Source organism: Toxoplasma gondii, chromosome V (assembly GCF_000006565.2).
Source record: "Toxoplasma gondii ME49 chromosome V, whole genome shotgun sequence".
Taxonomy (NCBI): domain Eukaryota; phylum Apicomplexa; class Conoidasida; order Eucoccidiorida; family Sarcocystidae; genus Toxoplasma; species Toxoplasma gondii.
Genome location: NC_031472.1, coordinates 896957 through 919030, shown reverse-complemented (window position 1 = coordinate 919030; position 22074 = coordinate 896957). Strand labels below are relative to the sequence as shown.

General features: G+C 57.3%; 2 protein-coding genes across 2 annotated transcripts; one reads left to right on the top strand and one right to left on the bottom strand.

The window, feature by feature from the left end:
• Positions 1-550: 550 nt before the first annotated feature.
• On the bottom strand, positions 551-17863 carry TGME49_213300 (hypothetical protein; the record flags this gene model as incomplete). Its single annotated transcript, XM_002371028.1, has 6 exons — positions 551-3175; positions 3558-4109; positions 4450-12271; positions 13215-13664; positions 14202-16737; positions 16888-17863. The coding sequence occupies 6 exons, from the start codon at positions 17861-17863 to the stop codon at positions 551-553; spliced, it is 14961 nt and encodes a 4986-aa protein (XP_002371069.1).
• Positions 17864-20178: 2315 nt separating this feature from the next.
• On the top strand, positions 20179-21858 carry TGME49_213290 (hypothetical protein; the record flags this gene model as incomplete). The annotated part of the gene is made up of 1 exon (XM_002371027.2): positions 20179-21858. The coding sequence occupies one exon, from the start codon at positions 20179-20181 to the stop codon at positions 21856-21858; it is 1680 nt and encodes a 559-aa protein (XP_002371068.2).
• Between the last annotated feature and the right edge of the window lie 216 nt (positions 21859-22074).

Below are 22074 nucleotides of genomic sequence, written 5' to 3'. Positions count from 1 at the left end.
TATATATATATATATATATATATATATATATGGTTACGTGTGCTTAAGTAGTGGGAATACATAAAAGTATACATTTGTGTGTGTATAGTTGTGGAGGCGCAGATGAAGGAAGGAAGGTTCGCACTGGAGATGGAGACAAGCATTAAAGTGCTTCGAGTATATTTGATCAAATGTTTGTAACTGCGTGGAACCTCCCAGAGAGATCGCTTGTAAAGCAAGCAGCTTCGTAGTTGAATCTTCGATTGCTGTGAACGCGTGACGGCTCTCGCGCATGTTGCTTTCTTGTCTGGCTGTGGTAGCCTCACTTTGAAAGCGTTTTGGAAATCCCTCATTTCTCGCCACAGTTACATGTATATCGTGAGGTCTCTCTGCATGGCACGCCTTCTTTTAGGTATTCAAACGTGAGATCGCCAGCAGTCGCAGACCTGCAATTCTGTTTTGAGCAGAAAATGCAAAAAACTATCTGGTCTCTCGGAATCGATTCATGGCTTAACAAACGAAACGCAGATCCTTCACGAGTGGGTCTACAGCACATTAACCGTTTCTGCACCTAGGCCAGCCAGGTCTCAGAGGACATGCATTTAATGTATCTCACCAGGCGAGAAGGAGAACGACAAGAGACATCTGCATGCGACACCCCACACACGAGCCCTGAACTGGCAGTCTCTCCTTGGGTCTTCAAGAGACACCAGATGTGCAGCCACTGCATAAGGAGTTCTTCTCTTTTCGCGAGCGTCTGTCTCCTAACGGAGAAACAAGGAGACTCCTTCTTCATCTCGCCTCCGCGGCAGGTGTCTCCCTCGCTCTGCATGCTCGTTTCATCCTCCGCTAGCATCTCGATGACCCTCTTCGTCAACGTAGAGTCGTCTTCCCTGGCACCTGCATTGCCCCCTTTGATCTGTTTCGCGAGGACTGGCAGCGTCCACGGTTCCGTGCCTTCTCTGTCTTTCAGATGGATTCCGGTTTCTTCTTCCTTCCTCGGACGGCTTGCTGCAGACAACGCGGCAGCCTCACAGAGGGTCAGGAGATCCTCAACGCATGCACTCGCCGCTTGTCGCAGGTGTTCGAGTCTCGCCCTTTGCAGTGGCGAGAGCAGCGGCCTGAGAAGTCCTTGAGTTTCGCGCCCGCCACGATCTGTCTCTGTCGCTTCAAGCCCCACAGTCTCTTCCCTCGAGCGTTTCTTCTGCTTCTTCGAGACGCTCGAGGCTCCACCTGCGGCGTGTGTCTCCGGGAGGTCATCCCGCACACCGGAGAGAGGAGACGAAGAGAACGACGGCGCAGGCTGAAACAGAGAACAGGCGCACCAGCAGAGTTTCCAGCAGAGACCAAAGAGACTTCGGGCCGCTGTGCGCGCCTCGTCTGCCTCGAAGGCGTCGCGGCTCTCAGCACAAAACTTGGCGTCTGCGGCTCTGCGCCCTCCTGGCGTCTCGCACCCGACGCTCGAGGAGGCAGAAGAGGCTGCAGCTCGCAGCGAAGCAAGACAGGGTCCAGAAACTGTCCAGGCAACCCAGAGACGGACGAGACAACGCAGGAAGTCGAAGATCGAAGCTAGCAGCGTGATGCCTTCTGCGCTCGCCTGCACACGCACAGGAGACACTTGTGCCTCGTTTCCGCCTGCGGGAAGCCTGGGGCTCGAGCCCAGGGCGAGTGAGGGGACAGAAGGAGACAGCGGCGACGGCGGACGAAGACCCAGGAGCCGCGATCGCAGCAGCGTCACTTGGACACCGAGAGGAGAAGAAGCCAGCGCAGAGGCACCGCAGGAAGAGGATGAAGGCAGGGGAAACGAAAGACCCATGCACACGGGCCATGCGGCAACCTGCGGAAGAAGAAGGACATCCCCATGGTGCTCGGGAGCAGAGACAGTTGCGAAAAGACGCGGCGGCGCGACGCCCCCGTCCGAGGCCTTCTCCCGTTGTCCGCCCGCTAGACTTGCCTTCGTCACCTCCTTCGTCGGCTCGAGACTCTTCGATGTCTTTTCTCCCAAGAAGCTGTCTCCAGTGGTGTCTACCCCTTCTGTCCGGGCAAACAGCCGGAGGAGCCGCGAGAGGACTTCTCTTCTCCACGCAGTATCAAAGGGCTCCAGAAAAACGTCTCGTTCACCAAACGAGATTCGACGTTTCTCTGCGTCCGTCTCCTCCGCCGTTTCCTGAGAACCCCAGACCGCTCGGGTGGAGGAAGCCGCCGCCTGGCGCGCTGCAGCGAATCGCGAAGGGAGCGGAGGAGCGAGGAGAGAAGCATCCAGCAAAGAAGCGAGGAACGCAAGGGTGTCGCGAGCCACGGGGAGCGCCTCCCGTCGCTGGCGCGCGAACGTCCGGAGTACACTGTCTGGCGACTCCGTGTTTGCCTCCAAGCACTCGGCGAGGGACAGAGACAAGAGACCAGCCGCCAGTCGAGGCAGAGGCTGGGTCTGCGCGAGGCAGGCGTCGAGGAAGGCCGTCCAGGGAGACGAGGAGGCGAGAGAAGAGACTGAAGAAGAAAGAGAGGAAGTCACGGACGAGGAGGTGGAAAGAGAGAACGGAGACACCGGAGGAAAGAGAAGCAGACGCATGTGGTGGAGAAGCCAAGGAATCAGGGTGTGCCGCTGCAGGAGCGCGCATGCGTTCCAGCATGCAATCGGCAACGCGGTCGGGCCTGTGGGGCCGGGGCAAACGAGCTGACTCAGGAAGCCTTGAGGCAGCTGTACAGCCAGCCGGAGAGCTGCGAAGACACCCGGGAGGAATGGCGAGGAGACGGAGGCGAACGAGAGAGCAGGCGACGACGCATAGAGGAAGACCGATGGTGGAGGAAGAAGCAGAGACACTGTCTCCGAGTCCGCTCGCCGAGTGCAGCCTGCGGGGAGACCGGGAGGCCAGGCGGGACAGGCCGACGCCGCCAGCGCCCGCAGGAGACACGTGAGGACGAACTGTTTCTGCTGGAGAGAAGAGACAGAGACGGGTGAGAAAAGAAAAGAAGAAAACACACGGCCCAAGCCTGGGGCGTGATGCGCTGAGGAAGAGGAGGAAGCGGCCCTCGCAGGCAGGTAGAGGAAGGGTGAGTCTCCGCGAGAAAAGAGGAGAGAAGAAAGACTCGAGCGCTGGAGCAAAAAGTCGTTCAAAAGCGAAAACAGAGGATGCTCCGGCTGCAGCAGAAACGGTACCGCAGACGCCGCGAAGGCGGTCAGAATCGGATGCAGGGCCTGAGCACAATGGAGCGCAAGAAGTCGAAACTGCAGGCGAATCAAACAGCGACGGACTCAAAAAACGGAAGAAACAGTGACGCCTCACAGATCCGAGACGCAAACCACAGCGAGACAAGAAACGGAGAATGAGACCACAAACACATGTCGTTGCTCCCTCCCGCTCCAGTTGTAGAGATGTATGTACATATACAACCACAAGTGCAGATATCTATCTATATCTGGATCTATATCTGTATCCATATCTCGATAGAGATACAGATATATAGATAGAAAAATGATTCGATCTTTACGTATCTGCCTCTTGTTCTCGCAACTGGATTTGAAGGAGGCGTTTGATTCAGTTTCATATCTATCATTCATTTTGAGAAATTAGACATACCGCGGGGCACAATGCCGCGTCGTTCCCTGTCGCTCTTTCCTGCTTCGAGCTTCGCGATTCCGTCTCTGTCCATCCTTCCACTTCTTCCTGGGCCTCATCCTCCTCGTCGTCGAGCTCCGCGCGTCTTCGTCTTCTTTTTGCTTTGGCCATGCCTACACTAGTCTCTTCTTCTACTCGGGTGTCTCCTGTCTCCGCCCGTTCGGCGCTTGTTGGGGGCTCGACGCTGCTGCACACCGCCGCGAGGAGCAGTTGAACTTGTCTGAGTTCTCTGAAGGCGAAGACGCTTTTGTGCTGCTCCAACTGCCGCACAAACTTCCTCTTTTTTGCCGACAAGAGAGAAGATTTCTGCAGGTTCGTCGACCCCTCGCCGCCTGGCGCAGACCCAGCGCCCTCGCCCGCTGCCGCCGCGAGGGAGGTCGAGAGCGTCGCAATCTTCGAGAGCAGAAAATGTTTCTCCGCAAAGGTATGCAGAAGAGTCAAGTCCGCAGAAAGACGCAGCAAGTGCGAGAAAACGGCGAGTCCGTGAAACGCGGCGCTCCGCAGATCCTCGTCCTGCAGCCCAACAGACACGAAGAACCGAGAGTCGACAAAGTTGAGACGACGCGGAGCGGATGGCGGACAGGGGCAGAGCGCGGAAAGGGATGAAGAAGAGACAAAACCTCAGTGCAGGCGCTGAGCATAGGAGAGGCGAAGACACGGCACACGCCCCGAGAGAAAAAGCGAACCAAGACGGAGAGAAACAGAGGAATGACGAACGGGAGAAGAAACGGTTGAAATGCCACCATGAGACTGAAGATACACGTGGTAACGCGAGCCCTAAAGAGTCGACGCTTCGCTTCGATGAGAGAAGACCTATGAGACCCTTGGGAAGCCAGAGAGGTCGCAGTCGTACCGTTGCTGAGAGGGCCATGAAGAGGATTTGCAGGCCTCCTCCAGAGGCGAATTTCCTAAGCCATGCGCCTTGCTGATCAATTTGTTGTCGCTCTTCAGCCCACTGCGCCAATGCGGCTTCTGCCTGATCTTCGTGCTCCAGTTCTTCGACCGCCAGCCATCGTCCGTCGTCTCCGTCGACTTCCTCAGGATCGACTTCGCCTCCGTCGAGATTCTCTTCGTCCGCCGCCTTCAGTCTAGTGATCTGGTCGCGGCGCATGCGCTGGCGAGTCTGCAGCTGGCGAGCTGCGTTTAAAAATGTCCACACCCGGTCGGTTGCGTGATCCAGCTCCTCGAGATCGAAGGCGGCGAGCAACCAGCTGTCTGTCTCTTCCTCGGGTGACGCTGACACACTTGCGCCCGCACCCTCCTCCTCCTCTTCTGCGTACCCCAGTTCTCCATCGTCTTCCTCTGCGTCAGCGAGTCTCCGTCGCCTTCGGCGGCGTCTCCGCTCCGAGGCCCCTGCCTGCTGAAGCTCCGTCTTCTCTCGCTGAGACTGCAGCCACCGGTGCGCCGTGGCGCATGCGCGTCTGGCGAGAACCGCGAGGCATGGCAGCGTGGAGTCTCGCCCCTGTTGGAGAGCGGCTACCTCTGCAGGCTCGACGTCGACAAGGCCGTCTCCGTTGGCGGTCCCGCGAGCCTCGACTTCGCGGGGATCTCGCATCTGATACAAGAGCACTGTGCAGGCCGCAACGAGGCGTCCTGTGAGAAATGGAACGAGGTAGGCTATGTCGTACCCTGTGGTCGAGACGCCAACTGTCTCCAGCCTCGCTTTGCTTTTCGCTCTCTCGTCCTCGTCGCATGGGGGGGGAGCGAAGGACGAAAACGCTGTGTCTCCGAGCCAGGTCGCCAGCGCGAAACAAGGCCGACAAGTCAGCGGGTGGATCGCCTCGGATTCTGTCTGCGTCCGAGACAAAAACCGAAACAGAGCATCTTGACCCCAACGTGTATCGCGCGCGGCCGGGTCTGTGGTGTATGTACACCCGCCAGAGGACCCAGGGACATCCAGGGGCGTCGCAGGCAGTGTACATACACCCAAAGACGTCGCGCGAGTTGTCTGGCGAGCCGCGATTTGAGCGCCGCCCAACCTGTCGGCCTGGCCGCCGGAATCTCCAGGACGACCCCACACATCGTTGCCTCGAACAGCGAACTCGAGACCAGAGTCCAGAGGCCTTTGGAGGGAGGCACTGAAGGGGAACGCGTCGAGCGTCTCCTGCATGCGGTTCGGATTGAGGCCGAGCCAGTCGAGGGAGGTCGACTGCTGAGTCCCGAGCGCTGCGACGAGGACAGAAGTGAGAGAGGAAGAAGGTGCCGCTTCCTCGCATTCCGTGAGAAAGGCCTGGAAGGAATCGAGCGTCCATGCGTGCAACAGAGAGTCCTTCGTTTCCTTCCGTTTCCATGCCTTTCGGCGCTTCGGGACTCGCTCGTCTTCCCCGTCAAATCCCAAGCACTCCTCCGCGTGACGCAGAAAACTGAGAAGGAGAAGCAAAGCGTCTTCGCCTTCGTCGTCGCCCTCTCGTCTGTTCAGTTCGCCATGTCTGTGCCTTTCTCGGGGCTCAGGCAAACGCGCCATCCAAGCAAGTGAGGCTGTGACGGGGAGGAGACCCGCCAGACTCCCGGCGTCCGAAGCGAGTCCCTCGCCGGCGCGTTGCGCAGTAAACGCGAAGCTCGAGTGTATGTACACCTCACGCACCTCCGCCCGATCTGCGGTGAAAATGTCGCGAAGACAGAGGTCTGCGAACGACGCGGAAGCGCCGTATAAAGACGCAAACAACGCATACAGCTCCTTTGGCAAGATATCGATTAACAGAGACAAATGCCGTTCGGTGGAAGTCTCGTCGGCTAGCCCAGCCGCTTCCCGTTTCCGGTGACCCGCTTCTCGCGCTTCCTCCTCTTCGTCGTCGAAGAAAATCGACTTCCCGCTCTTTCCGTATCCTCTTCTGGAGTTGTTCTCGTATTCGTCGGCAACGTCGTCGTATCCGTAGTCCCCATCGGCGTCGTTGAATTCCGCCCACTCCCCCAAGTTCTCCTCTCCACTTGTGCCGTCCGTGTGTTCTCTCTCTGCCTTTCGCTGCTTCTCAGAGGAAGCCGCATAGTACGTCGGAAGCAGTTCTTGACCAAGACAGTGAATCAAGGGGAGCAAGGCAGTCTGTAGCGCATCCCCTGAGGCCTCGAGGCTGGCGTCTCGCCCTTGCCATCCCTGTCCACTGTCGAACTCGTCTCCTCCGCCTCCTTCACCTTTTGCACCTGGTCCTTCCTGCTTGTCCTCCTTCAACGCGTCCCTCTCCTCGCCTTTGCGTCCGACAGTTCCACGGCTTCGCTCTTCCACTCCTTTCAGCTCCTGTCGCACCCCGTTCTTGCATGCAGCCAAGCAGAGGAATCGGAGGCCAGCAGCGAGTTGCCAGAGAGCGTCGGAGTGGAGCATTTCCTCTGCGAGAGTCCAGACGCGCTTCCGCCTGAGCGTCTGTTCGTCGCCTTCTGCCGTCTCCTCCTTCTCGTCTGTTCGGGCCTCACTCGCCTTGGCAGGCAACGCCGCCGCCGCCACCAAGCCAGCGCGCCACACTGGGAGGTAGGTGAGGCACCAGGCCCTCGCGTAGAGCGCAGCGCGAGAGCGAGAAGAAGCCAGAAGCTTCTTCGGGTGCAAACATTCCTCCTCTCCCGCTTGACGCGAGACGTCGGACCCCGACGCAGAAGCCAGCAGAGTCGCCACCTCGTCCAGCTTCCTCGTGCCACCGGGCCGCCGACAGAAACTGCGAGCGAGGCGCAACATGCAGCGGTCGGCCTTCCGTCGGAGCGCAGCAGAAAATGGAGACGCAGAGACAGAAGAAGGGAGACAAGAAGAGAGAGAAGACGAGGGAGCATCGCGGGAGGATTTCGCGGCGCACTCTGAGACCGGGAGGCGACGCAGGAGTTGCCAGAGGGAAACTGCGAGCTGCAGCTGAGCGAGGAAGTCCACCACAGGCAGTTCTGTTTTTTCGCCAAGTCGATGGCGAGAGGCCGTTGCCTGGTTTCCGCTCTCTGTTCCCGCTGGCCACTCGTGAACGAGCAACTCCTGCAGATTCTCGAGGCGCTCGAGCAGGTGGGCAGCCGCAGCCGAGAGTGCGGCCGAGAGGCTCCCATCGGCGAGCGGGGAGACGGGAGTGGAACGCCAGCGAGAACGAGTCGGAGACAGCAGACTGCGAGCGACAGTCTCCTCTGCATGCTCAACGGAAAACACTTCAACAGCCAGCCGGCAACAGATGCCCGCGAACGCGTCGACAAGGAAAGACCCGAAGCATGCCCGGGAACTGCTCGCGTCTTTCTTCGCAGTCCTCTTCTCCGACGAGGTTTCCCCTGTCGAGTCGCCGGAAGTTCCACCCTCATCTCTGCAAGTGCCAGCCTCTTGAGAGCAGCGGCGGGATGCTTCGTAGAGCCCCACAGCCATCCAGAGAGCGGCGCTTCTCTGGAGCGCAACGCGCGTCCTTCGTGCTTCTTCTTCGTCTTCGCCTTGTTTGCGTCCTCCGTCCTCCAGAGCCGCGAAGCGGCCGCAGCCTTGCGGCGTTTCGACGTCGAGAAAGAACTGTTCGTGAAGAGAGATCGAGCTTCGGTTCGCGAAGGAAGTGAGACCCTTTTGAATGGCGGAGACGGCGCGCTGCAAGAGAGCAAACGTCTCGTTCGTGTCTTCCGAGACATCGCTTCGCGCCTCTCGAGTCTTCTGTCCCTCGCTGTCCTCCGCGGTCTCCTCGCCGTCTGCTTCCTCGCTTTCTTCGCTCTGCCGGCGACCGCGCGAAGGCGAAGAGAAGGCCCAGGGGCTGATCTCAGTCGCCTCCAGGGTGTCCGCGAAGAATCTGTCTGGACGCTCGACTCCATAATCTCCCTCTCTGCCCTCGTAAAAGTCCAGAGCCGCGTTCAGCAACTTCCGTTCAGTGGCTGGCGAGAAGCGCGGCTCGGCGTCACTCTCCGGAGAACCGACGTCCAATGAGGAACTCTTATCGAAAGCTTCAACCCCCTGAGAGGGCGAGCGGTCGCACGCGCGAAGGACAATGCGAAGCATCGACTCCCCCCAGTTCGTCGCCGCCTGCTTGATCTTCTTCTCTCTCTTCGCATCGTCACCGGGTCCTGTTTGCTGATCCTCTTCCTCTTTCTTCGCCTTCTTGAAGCCTGCCTCTCCTTTGCCTGTGAGACCTGTGCATGCCAGGAGGCGCTTAATGAGGCGCCGCCGAGCAGGGAACAAAGGAGGCAAACACCGGGTGTTTTCCGTTAGCTGCAAGAGCTCCAGCGCGAAGCGCCAGGCAGGCAGGAGACAGCCGCGGCGTCCTCCACCCTCCTGATTCCTGACGACCGCCGCCTCTGCATGCGACAAGAGGAAAGACGGAGACAACACCGGGGAGGCTGTGACGTCGGAGAGCGCCGCGAAGGATCTTGAGCCGAGCTCGAGGCCGACAGCCACTCGAAAAAACGGACTTTCTGCGAAGCGATGGTGGAACAAGCGACTCAGGCCGGGATGAATCACGCGCCACAGGCGGGGGTCCTCTGTCTCAGGTGTACAAACACCGCAGTCGCTAGCTGCGCTAAGAGAGGAAGATAACGAAGAGGCGGGGAGAAGCCAACATACTGGCATGAGGCACTGTTGTACCAGCTGTCTCTCATAGACAACTTGTAGGGTGTCGAAAGTACGCAAAGTCGCCCTCCGGAGTTTCTCTCCAGAGTTTTTGATTTCGTCTTTGGCCTCTTCCTTCTGCCCTTCGTCCAGCTCAGGTGTCTCGACAGCTGGCAGTGACCCGCCAGTTCCACGGAAACGCGATTTCCTCAGAGCGTCCAGGAGCCTTACAAGCAGCTTTGCGATTCTGGCGCGGTGTTGCAACTCCTCTCGGGTGTCTGTACAGGAGTCAGTGACGGCGCGAGGGAGGCCACAATTCTTCTCTTCAGATTTCGACGCACCTCCAGGCTCTGACCCGCGCTGGAGGAGAACGAGGAGCAGACGAATCTCCGCTGTGTCCAGAGGACGAGATAAGGAAGACGGTGAGAAGAGTGACGAGGAGAGCGACTTCTCCTCTGTATACATCTCCCGAAACGGCTGAAGAGATCCGACAGACGTCTTACCGTAACCAAACGTCTCCATGTACATTTCAACTAAATCCAAGGGCCAACGTCCCTCAAGCGAAGCCGGAAAACGGGCTCCGGGACCTGAGGCATAGATGGCGCCGCTTCCCCTTCGCCTTTCTCCTTTGGACTCGAGTCTGCTCTCTTGTTCTGTTTCGTCTTCCTCCTGCCTAGAACAGACCCCTCGCCCTCCACGTTTCTTCGATGCCTCCTTCCTTGCTCCCGCGGTGAAGTCCTGTGCCGAGGCGCCATGTAAGAAGCAGACAGCTGGAGCGAGAACTGTCTCTTGTTCAACACCCCACACCGCTGCGGCGGCGCAGATGCGCTCGAGCGTCTCGCGCGCATGCACTTGGAGCGCCGACGGAGACACCCGTGAATCCGGGTCGCACTCCTCCCCCGTCTGTCTCCGTCCTGGCCCCGATGACTCCCGCGCGAGTCGCGAGCCGAGCAACTGCCTCCGCTGCTCCAGGGCCGCGAGACGGCTCAGAGGGATGGCCACCTGCGTCAGGAGAAGAGGGATCAGTCGCCTGGCAACAGCGAGAAATCCTGAGCTGTCTCTCTTCTGCGGAGGGAGGAACCACTGCTGTCCCCACCCACTGTTCTCTCTTCGACAGGCACCTGCAGCCGCCTCGATCAACACGGTGGTGATGTACGTACAGCTGAGCAGGGCGATCCTCAGGACCGTCGTCTCGCCTTCCTCTCCTTTCGCCTTGTCCCCTGTCTCTCTCTTCTTCTTCCTCGCTGCTCGTAAGTGCTCTCTGTCTTTTTCCCCCGACGCGTCTTCTTCCGCGGAAACCGCGCGGCGCGTCTCGGCTCCCAGCGCGGACTCCCTCAGTTTGCGTTCGGCGAGCCGCTCCAAGGAACGCCCGTTGATGCCCTGACTGCCGGCAGAATTCAGCAAACAAGCAAAGACAGAGCAGTCGCAAATCTCTGCAGGCGACGCTCGCGCGAGTGGAGAAGAGAAGTTGAGACCCGGTTCTGCAGAAATCCAAGAAGCGTCTGCATCCGGTAAACCAAGGTTTCCGCAGTCTCCATCAGATGTCCCACAAGGTGCACAGACTCTCGACAGAGCGCCTCGCTCCTGAAGCGCGCGACTCGCAACCGGGCAAGGCTGCATCCCTTTGGAGAGACACACGGGGAAAGAGGTTGGCGCCGCTCTCTCGCTTAGACGCTGGATGAGGTGGAAGGTCTCCAACAGCTTTTCCAGGGTGGAAGCCACGCACTCCCCTGTGGGGGTTTCTCTCTCTGTCTCTGCAGGCGCGAGAGACAATCGAATTGTCTGGTGGCGAAGACACGACGCCCAGAGACCTAGGAGACACCCTACGTTCGACCGCGCCGCGGCTGCCGCGTCCGGCGCGAGGGCCAGAGGACGGGCGACAGGCGGTTGGAGTGGCGAGCGGGGGCAAGAACGTGCATGCGCGGACGCAGGAAGAGACTCGAGATCGCGACGGAAAAGGCCATTCTTCCTCCTCTCTGAGTCGCCGGGTGAGACGCCCACCAGAGCCCGCGACGGGTGAATCTGCCGCAGGACGAACTCGAGCGTCGGCCCAGTCGACGCGGAAGATAACGCAGTCTCTGCACCACCTGCTCCGTCTATCTGAATGCCGCTCTCGGCCTCGGAGGTGCCGAATCCCAGCGAGGCGTCGAGGTCTCCTAGGGCCAAGAGAAGCCGCTCTGAAGGAAGGAAGCGAGAAGCTTCTTCAAGGACGATGTCCCTCTCTCCGTCGCCCGATTCAGCCAACGCACAGCCCTGCGACCCTTGAAGATCAAGAACTCCATACTGCTCAACAGGTTCTTGTTCCTGTCTCGCGAGCCACGACGCCTCCCGAAGGACTCTGCTGAGGCGGCGTCTCCAATCGTTCATTCGCGGATACAGTGGATGTCGAGATGCTGTGTTCCGTAGTGCTACAATGGCGTTTTCTTTCTCTGCACTTCCTCCTCCTCGTTCTCGCTCGGTTTCTGCGTCTCCAAGTCGATCTGCAGCTTCCTTCGACTCCCCTTTCTCTTCTCTTTCCACGCTCTCCTCACGCGTCCTCTTCTTCGATTGCTTCTGCTTATGCTTCTCCTCGCCTGGCGGTTCATCGCCTTTGTCGGCGCCGTCTTTTCCGGCGCCCAAAGCCGCACCGACGACTCGCCACGGCTTCTGGCGGTCGAGGAGACGTCTCACGGGCTCCAGGAGACAGGGCCTCAGGGCGAGGAGCGCGAGAAGGCCGCGGGAGACCCAGGCGCCGATGCTGTCCACGCAGAAGGCAGTGTCTTTCTTTGCAGTTGACGGAGCGGCTGCCGGGCAGGAGTCTGCATGCGACAGCGACAGCGCGTCCGGAGACAGGAACAGAGACAGCGAAGGCCCAGAGACATCCACGTACAGTGGCTTGCCTCGGTTGCATTCTGGGGCGAGCGAGAGGTGGGCAAGAAGGGCGCGAACGAACAGCGACACTCCGGGAGTGGCGCCTGCTGTCTCCTCGACGCGGTGTGGACCGACGGGAGAGAACGCCGGAGTCTTCTGCGACAGAAGAAGAAGAGGCTTCTCGATAGCGAACTTCACGATCGCCAGGAAGTAAGAAGCCGCGCAGCGGAAACAGAAGTTGCAGTCGGACGAAGCAGCCTTGGGTTGGCGCGGAGCCAGCGGAGCCAGCGCAGCCACCCAGACTGCCAGCTCGTTGATGATGTCAGTCTCAAAGAGTGGAGACAGAGAGAGACATCTGCGAACGAAAAGAGAAAAAGAGAACGACGCATGCACATCTGTCAAGAGAACACAAACTGCGAGACCAGCGGACGAAATGTTGAGAAGCCTGTAGAATCTCAACACAAGGCGGCTGAAAACGAGGACTCCGGCACTGACGTCGGTGGCTTAGGAGTTCGAGAAGAGAGCCTCTGGATGCGACGCGCGCCTGATGGCGTTCAGCTGCTCAGAGCGTCTCGACCCAACCGGCTTTCCGATACGAGAAAGACAAAGCACACCACGGACGCGAGAGAGACAGAGAGAGAACAGGAAGCGGCGAGAGAGAGAGAACAAGGAAGAGAAAGGGAGACACGAGAATGAGAGAGATTGAACCAGGGGAAAAGTAGGATAATGCGACAAAGAGAGAGAACGCATGGGAACAAAGACGCATTTCTTATGGAGGGCTTTTACTCTGTCCATCACAAGTGCGTCAGGGATGAAGCCTTGGTGTGCTTGCCCCTCTTACGTTCGATCCTCGACTCCAACGTTCTGAGAATGTTCATTCTCTCTTCCTCGCCTTTGCCTTCCACACCGTGTCTTTGCTTACGGGATCTCACCTCCACATGTTCAACCATTATAGAGCTATCGATGTTCATTCAGGAGCGCAGAGAACCAATTCATCACGACGCATCAATCCAACACCGTCGATCAAGTTGATTTAAAGTCCGTCCCCAAACAACGTCACGCACGGGCATGTAGTTGATCTACGCCCATGCTAAAAGGACTGTAAAAAGCACCTGTTGATGAGTACTTCTTCCACAAAACACGAATGCCGCTAGTACGTCTATGTAGCACAGAAACGCAAGCATAAGTAGTGGAAGAACGAACGTAATTCGCAGCTGACTCCCACTGACAGAGTCTCTCAATCGCTCGTGTGTCTTATGTTTGAACGCCGCGTCGGTGTCGTCGCATGTCTCGCCTACCTAAAGAAAAGGCCCAAGAGCTCCTCCGACAAGCTGCTCTCTCGAAGACTCCTCGGTTTGCTCCCAGGAGAGTGTTCAAGAGCAAGCTGCTCCGACTCTTCTTTCAGAACCGAGAGGCGCCACTGAAACAGCAGCTGCGTTAAAAAGATCATCGTCTGTTTCGACATCGTCGACCCGGCCAGAAAGCCGAAGCGAAGCCCTTCGAGGCCGTCGCCGCCGCCAAGTGCCTGGAGACCCAGGGCGACGACCGCGGCCCCCGCCTTGGGCTCTAGAGCCCAAACCGACGGGGACGGGACGCCGGTCAGGGAAGCGGAGCCGCTGCCGCCCTGGTCTCGCTCGAATGGAGAAGCGAGCGATCGAGACGGGGCTACAAGCAGCCGAGACCAGTCTAAGGAAAATCCGCCGGGGGGAAGCAGAAGCGTCTGGTACAAATGCGCGACGTCCAGACAGCTGACAGCACAAGCAACAGAGAGGCGAAAGTGAGACAAGAGAAAAAGAAACAGCCAACAAATGAAACACACGAGGAAACATCCACAGAAACTGTCCTAACAAAGCAGTTCGCAGTCCTCGCTATGCATGTCTACCTTTACGATGAAAACATACACACACATACATCTATATCTATATAGAAATAAAAATATGTAGACATAAATATCTATATACATATAGATAGATATAGACATATATATATCACAACAAACATGTATCTCTTTCTAATCAGACATATGTATAAACATACACAGATTTGTAGTCAAGTGTGTGTGTGTACATATATACACACACCGTAGTTGTATCTATTATTTAGAGAGAGAACTGATAAACATGCTGATGGTTTTGTATGTTTTTGTGGCGATTTGAGCCGTCACAGAGAGAAGGCTCGCACGCTAGAAGCATGAAGAGCACCACCGGTCTTCGCTGGAAGCGGTTTAAGCGAGTTTTTTAGCCGCTCCAGCACTGAGCTTGATCCCCTTTTCGTGAACTTCTCACCTGAGTAGAAGAGCCAGGGGCGTAGTTCCACCATTTGTTTGCACTCGGGCATCAGTTTCCTCAGTCCCCCCTGCTGCACGCGGCGCTAGGCAAGAAGGCGAAGAAGCGGAGGGCCAGCCCAGAAGCCCGACGGCGTCGGAACGACCTTCTCCAGACCAAGGCAGGCCCCTGCGAGGGGAGAGAGAATGGAGAAGACTTAGAGAGAGGTTCAGGACGAACGCAGGCGTAAGCGAAAGAGAAGTCACGACATCGGCCTTGCGCGACCCTCCTGCGTCGTCCCTACCACCTGGCGAAGACGTTTCATCGCCCTGTGTCTCCTCCGTGTCTGATTCTTCTATGGTGTCTCTGTCTTCGTCACTGGCGTCGTCGAGTCCGCCCAAATGAAGATCTAAATCTTCGTCTTCTTCCTCTCCTTTCGCCTTCTGCTTCCCTTTTTCTGTCGTGTGGCGTGTCGAGGCAGAACCCTGCGTATCGCCGCCTTCGTGCTTGCGGCTCCTGCGGCCCTTCAAGTCTTTGTCCACCTGCTCCTTTACCAAGGCCTCGTCCGTGGGCCAACGGGCGTTTGCGTCCCAAGCGTCGACATCCCAGACGACCCGCACCTTCTTTTTCCGCTTCTTCGTCGAGGTCGCCTCTTCCTGAAAGACGCGGAAACGCTGTTCCAGCTTCTTCAGACAGTTCAACACGGTTTTCTCGTCAGGCAGCCGCTCTCGCATCGCCGCTTTGAGGAGGCGGGAGAGCGCGCCGCGACCGTCGCCACCCCACTCCGCTTCGTGGACCTGTGTCGCCTGAACGAGGGCCTCTCCGACGGTTTGGAAGAGACGACAGGCAACGCGTAGAAGGACGAACCCGAAGAAGTTCACAGAGAGGGAACTGTGAAGGAGACTCGCCGTCAGGTGTTGTCGGAGCTGAAGACCGGGAGGCGACATTAGCGAGAGAAGCGGCTGAATCACCTGGCGCCTCTTCTCCGCTACCGCCATCTCCTGCAGCTGGACCTTCGCAGCAGCCTCGAGTGTCTCGGCTGCCCGACGCGTCTCTGCCGCAGTGGCGAGGCAAGAGGCTCCGTCGGGGGGCGGAGAGAAGATCGGAGACGACGGCGGGAGCGGAGGTAGGAGCGAATCCAGGATAGCGGGTGAAGCCCGGAGGCGCTTGAGAGGAAGCATCAGGAGACGAAAGAGAAGGAAGTGAGAAAGAGCAAACTGAACAGACGAACGCGCCGCGAGATGCAGCGCTGAAAACGTCTCCAGGAAACGCGTCTGCAACTCGAGCGGATAAGCGGCGAGCAGAGACAAAAGCAACTCTTGCTGCGGCGGAAGAAACACAGGCCGCAACGCATGCAAGAAGGACAAGACCAGGGAGGCCTGTGCAGAAGAAGGTGGCGAGTGTGCAGGCCGAGGCGACGACGCTGAGGGAGCGGAACTGGGAGCAGAGGTCGGAAACGCAGAGAAAATAAAATCTCGAAGAAGACTCTGGAGCAGCCAAGAAGGCGAGGAACAGGAGGCATCGGACGAGAGACACAACGAAGGCAAAAGACCAACATCAAAACCGATGTCCGCTCCGAGAGGCATTCCCGTCCCCTGCCCACTTGCGTGCACATCACTTCCACATTCAAGAGCACCCAAACTGTGGATACCTTCTGAGCTTCCCTCTGTCCTCTGGGGGACCTCGCCCCCTTGGCTTCCCGTGCAGGCGTCGTCTTCGTCTACTTCTGCGTGTCTCGCTGTCTCCTCCATTTGCCGACCGAGAGGTCCTAGAAGTTGCTCGAGGCTCTCTCGGCTCGTGAAGGCATGCAGCAAGTGTGCGAGAGCGTGGAGGACCGGGCCTGTCGCCAGGCGTCTCCAAACCCACCCCACAGGGTTGGCGCCCCCCGGGCCGGAAGGCCTTTCTCCGCGGGAGCCGGTCTCCTCGACAGCCGCTCGAAAGCTGTCTTCTTCTCCAGGGCCGCCCTTCTCCCCTTTGTTGAAAACCTCCGAGAAGTGACTCCTCTCTCTGCCGCCTCGTCGGCCTCCGGCTGAGGCTCGAAACGCCGCGGAAAGACGCGCGCGTGTCTCCAAGTCAAGGAGCGCCCGTCGAAAGCCCAGAAGCCAGACCAGTGCATCCTGTCGCCGGTCGAACCGAAGAGGCAGAAAGGCCTTGATGAGCAGATCCACCGCGGATGCCGGTCGCTGCGCAGCTGGCGAGGAAGCGCTGGAAGGCGAGCCCGAGAGGGGAGAAGGAACTGCTTGCACCCGAGGCGGAGGCCGCTGCAGGAGGGCCAACCCCACACTTTTGTCTCTGTGAAGCAGCAGGTTGAGCAGGAGGCAAAGCGCTTCTTGGCGCAGCGCGTACCGAATCGGCACCGCTTCACACATCCTCCCGGGTGTCTCTTCTCCGCTCCCAACTGTTTCACGAGTGAGTCTCCTCACAGCCGCCGCGACCTCGGTCGGAGACAAGGCCCGTGACGCCTCAGGACCCAAGGCCGAGTCTGTGTGGTGGCGACAGCGCCCCGCCTCCGGAGTCAGGAGGCGGGAGATCGAGGAGACATTTCGCCGGCCGCATCCTCGAGAAAGACAGGAGCATGCCGTGAAAGACCGACCCCAGGCGACAGGCCAGGCGGCGGCACTCTCCGGTGTTTCGGCTGGCAAACGCTTGGAGGTCCCTACCGAAGCCGAGTCTCTCGCAGTCTCTCCAGCGCTCTCCTGATGCGTACTGACCTTGTGGGGAGAGACAGGAAGAGTCTCCTCTGGCGCAGCGTTGCAGGCCAGCGGAGGAGGCCACAGCCCACCTCCTCGCGAGTTCCCCGGCTGCTTCTTAGTCTGACGAAGCTTCGACTGGGGGCCCTCGAGAGCAACAACCAGTCCCGCAAAGAGCAGCCTGTCTCCGCTCTCTGTCTCCGCGCCCGAAGAGGCGTGGGCGCCCAGGGCCGCGGCGACGCTGAAGGCCGCAGGCGAGTGGGGCACTGCGACGGCAGCCCGCAGCAGTTGAAGACAACGCAGCCGCAGAAGCGGCGAGGGTGGAAGGAGAGAGGAGGAGGTCGAAGGAGAAGAAGAGAGAAAGAGGCCGAGAGAAGAGAGAAAAGCCTGCGCTGTCACAGCCGCAGAGACCTTGCGGCGAGTGTGCCAGGTACGGAAATCTGCAGTGTCCAGGGAGTCCTGTTCAAATATAGAGCAGAGGAAGGAGAGCAAAAGCTCACTCAGCTCCTCCAAGTCCCTCTGGAGCTTCTTCTCCAGTCGGGAGTCGCCGTCCGCCTGCCCCGGGGCGCCTTTCTGCTTTCTGTCCTCACTCCGAAAGGACGCCCCTGTCTCTTTGAAGAGAAGAAGCTGGAGAAGCGTGAGCACCTCAGAACAGAGAGGCGAAAGTGAACAGTAACCAGCGACGAACTTCTCGAGACTTCGCTCTTTCTGGGAGGCCTGGGCTCGAGACTGAGAGCCACCGGCGTCCCCGGCAGACTCGGAAAGTGGAGGAAGCAAACCATCACTGTGGAGAAGAGAGCGAAGGCGCTCGACAAGCAGCGGTGGCACAGACGGCGCGAGTGTCTCCTTCTTCAGCTCGCTCTCGGTCACTCTTCTCTCTGCCCTTCTGCACAAACTATCCACGCTGGCGGAGACAGCCGCGAGCTGCCGAGCCAAGTCCCAGCCCTGGTCGTGGGCAGTTGGGTCTTCTCTCTCCTCCGGTTGCATGCGCATTTTCGAAACTTTCTTCGAGGCGCCGACAAGCCAAGGAGAAGCACAAGCAGGACATGGACGGAGGGCGAGGAGACACGCTGGAAGACGGCTCTTGCATCTGGACAGCGACTGCGGAGGCGGGAGAACGAGAGGTCCGAGAAGGAGACAGGGGTGAGAGGAGACAGTGACGAGACGGATTGCCAATAAGATCTGAGGAAGAAGAAATCTTGTGTTGGGGGGCTAGGTTTTGCATGGAAATTGGGAGACCACGCAAAGCCTCTTTGACAGCTTGAGGGACCAGTGCACTAAGGAGCACAGAGTTTAAGGTCGCAGACAGGGTCGCGGAGTGGGGTGAGCAGAAGCATAGATCGGAAGGTGAGGAAGCTGAAAGGTAAATCGTCTGGTTTTTACTTGTTTTCTGCATTGTGGAGCTTTTAGTCCCACACGTCGCTCGCTGGCTGACCAGCAATACCAGCGAGAAAATCGGAAAAAGGTGAGAGAGGAGGGACGAGCCGTTCTTCAAGAAACTGGGGAACGAAGGCTGAATGCAAGGCGATACAGATATGTGGGTCAGAGTAGAAGATCAGCTTTCTCAGTCTAGAAAGAGTATCGTTTTCTCTGACTCAACAAGTCGAATCGAGTTGGGAAAAGCTGTGGACTTGCATGCATCACATGCATGTGTTCGTCCGGGGAAAAACAGTGAGGAAAAGGGCGAAACAGCAGCCAGCAAAAAAAGAATGGACCTTCCCTTCACTCCCAGACATCCCATAGCTTCGAGGAAGACTGCGCGAGACGGTGAAGAAAAGGAAAGCAGAACGATGACACAGAATGGCGTCTTTGCCATGTTGAGACCCAACGACTAAACGCGGTTCGTCGCGCATCCACGCTGAAACACACCGTGGGACCGCGTAGGAGATCCGGGACGCTGCATGTATAGGAGAGTGGGCAGGGGATCTTCTGTGGTGCGCCGTTTCTTTCAACGCTTTCTTCCTTCCTTGACTGCTTCGAGACAAAGGGCATTCTCTATTCTCAGTCCCTCTGCAATCTGGCGGGAGACAGACGAAAGGCAGTGCAAGAGACCGGTACGCAGGTGCTGAAGTTCAGCCTCCTGAGCTCGTCAGCCAGTCCAGAGTTCTCTTAGCGTGAACAAAGTAACTGATGTCGTTTCTGGTATGCCAGATACAGCGAACAAGTCGAGAATGGTCCATTCGGAAAAGGGACGACGAAAGGATCAAACGAGAAGCAAAGGTGTAGAGCACTAGGACTGAAGAAGCAAAAGGCAATTTTACCTCGCACCCCAGTTGTCTATGCAGACTGCGCAAAATTGTGTTTGCCTTTGTTTTTCACCGACCAACTTCCTGCTCGAGGATGCAGTGTTTGGTTGCCTCCGAGTTACCTGACGTCTGTAGATCTAAATCGCGTTGATCAAAACAGCCTCTTGCAGCGGGTAACTTTCCCTTGAGAAAATATATATCGGTGTCATAATAGCTTGTTACCGGTGCCATTGGCCGTTTCTCTCGGGGGATTGGAATCTTACATCATTTATCAATTGCCTTTCGAACGAGACTAGCTTTTTCCGAGAAAAAGAAATTTACCGAATGAAAGTGTACCGGGGTCAGCCCCCTCCGATGGAATTGTGATCAGCCCTACTGTTTCCCGCTGTCCGCGTAACTCGCTGTTGCTTCGTTCGCACCATGCAATCGCCTTGAGCTTTTTACGTCATCCAATGAAACACTGATGTCCCAAGTTCCCTGTGCCGATAGAACCGTGCCGTGTTTTTAATGATGATATAGAAGCTAATGGTGCAGAGGCTTCTCGTTCGTTGAGCAAGGGCATATATCAGGATGTTAAATGTGGAGGAAGCAAAGTCCGTGCATCAAGTGTATCCTTGATAAAGAGACGGTAGTAATATATGCCAACAAAGCACTGCCAAGACACGTTGTCTGCTGGGCGCTTGCAGTCTGCTGGGGTGGCCGTCGGTCGCTGATGCAATACGGCATTGATCGGAGATGTTTCCAATCCTATGCCGAATGTGTGGAGATCTCTCCTAATAGCGAACATACTGAATTTGGCAACATCGATTTTGTGGAGACGGATCTGATCTTTATATCATCTACTTTGTTCTACTACCTTCTTATTGTCGACCACAACCGCCAGTCCACCCGTGGGAGACGGAGGCGCCAAGCATATCTGCAAAATGCTAGAACAGAGGAAGGAAAACAAGGAGGTGGGAATCAAAAGCATGTTAGTCTGGGAGTTCTCTCTTCTTCAGTCCCACCTGAGTGATTTTCTGAGCAACGGTCAGCAATTCTTTGTTCCCGCACCTAGCGGATAGCATGGGATTTTTCGAAGGCATGTCAGTGGCTCAGGCCCGAGTTTCAGCCTGGCTAAATCATATGCAGGGGATGCAGAAACTAGCACGAACTGTCCTGGATGCAGGGGATCAAAAAGCCGGGGAACTTCATGAATTCGAAGCGAAAGCAGCAGACAAACTTTCTTGCCCACTTCAACACCGCGTGCCTTTGACCGAGTTGTCAGTTTGCGACGTCCTACCACCGCAGGATTCCGCGGTTCACTACCCTCTGGCGAGCGTGTGCTCCGGAAAAACTGCCTGTAGCCTGACAACGGTGGAACCGCACAGCTCTGGCATGTGCCAGAGTTTCAAAAGAGGTTCCGTGAACCTGCCAGAAACTTCCAAAAGTTGTCTCAGAGAAGACGGCGAGACTGCTGTGTGTCTCATATCCCGGCACACTGACCGCCCTCGTCCTGCTGAGAAAAGGAACTGCTGTCATCATGCAGCTGGTTATGAAGGTGTCTCAGTTCGACAGAGTCTACCAGTTTGTACAGCACAGACACAGGGGGCGTTGATTCATGCAGTACGCTCATGCGGGAGAGAAACTGGGTCACTCCCACGAACAATTGGATCTTCTAAAAGGAACACTTATTCCAGTGACACGCTGATTGTAATCCACGAGGGCACAAGGAGTCCGGTGACTGCAGAAGCGGTACCCACATCCCGCCGAACCCAAGCCGGTTCCTCACGCGAGGTGCAAATGCCGAAACACCCGCCAAACACCGCGCAAGCATCTCCACCATCAGTTGAAGAAAAGGCTCTGGCATTCGCGAAAACGTCTGCTGGAGTTCAAGCATCCCTGCGAACATACCCTCATTTTGTACCAGACAGCCCCAGTGCGAGGGAAATCACCGGCAGCATCAAGCGTAGAGAAGCCGAGAGGAATGTGGATAATGCGGAGGAACCGGACCCGTGGCAGGCGCGGTGTAGCGTTGACAAGCGGGAACCTGGCAAATTGCTAGCAGATTCCTCGAGTTACACAAGAGGTGGACGCAAATGTCGTGCAGTGTCCGCAGAACCTGATAGTGACGGGTCCAGGGACCGGCGGAGGAGTTTCAAAGACGGGACGAGGGATTTAAAAGTCCCTCTGCTGACAGCATGGCAGTTTTTTAAGGAACTGCATGAATTGGTGCGTGAAACTGGAGACCTTCGGGACTACATCTGCGAGACCTACGGCGTGGCGCGAGTTCACAAGTACTCTCAGTCCGTCCTCAAACAACAGCGTGGTGAAACCGTTCCGGTGTCTGTCTGTGACGGGGTGGACTGCTCCCTCAGTGACGATTCCCTATCTACCATAACAAAGTCGTCTCTGCGGAGCATGACATCGCACGTGTCTTCCTCTCTTTCCATATCAGCCTTGCAGGCAGCTACCCGAGGGGTAACCGCTAACGTTTCGAGTAGCTTCTGCCAGTTGCGTCTACCAACAATGGAGAGCCGGAACGTCAAACAGACTAACTTGCGGCAGTCTGCCCGACGCGAACAGCGAGATTTGCTTGATATGCTTCAGACACATATCTTGAGTCAGATCTACGAAAGCGAGATTCACGACGCGCAAGACATTTTCGAAGCATCGCCTTCGTCGAATGGCTTTTCCGACAGCCTGAGCTTCTTGGAGGATGTGGTGGACGTATTGATGCATTGTCCATCTGATGAGGAAGCGTAAGTTTCTTGATTGCTTTGTGCGAAAGGACTCAAGGACGCATGTGCCATGCCGTTCCACTTTGGGTGAAGCAAACACATCCCAGCAGCGAAACGAGTGGAGAAGATGGGTCAAGTGGGAACGAGGAAAGATGATACTGCCTATTCGGTTACCGTACAATACGGGACCTGCCAACTGTTGAGGGAAAGCTGCAGTAACCTCCATTGTTAGGGTAAGGAA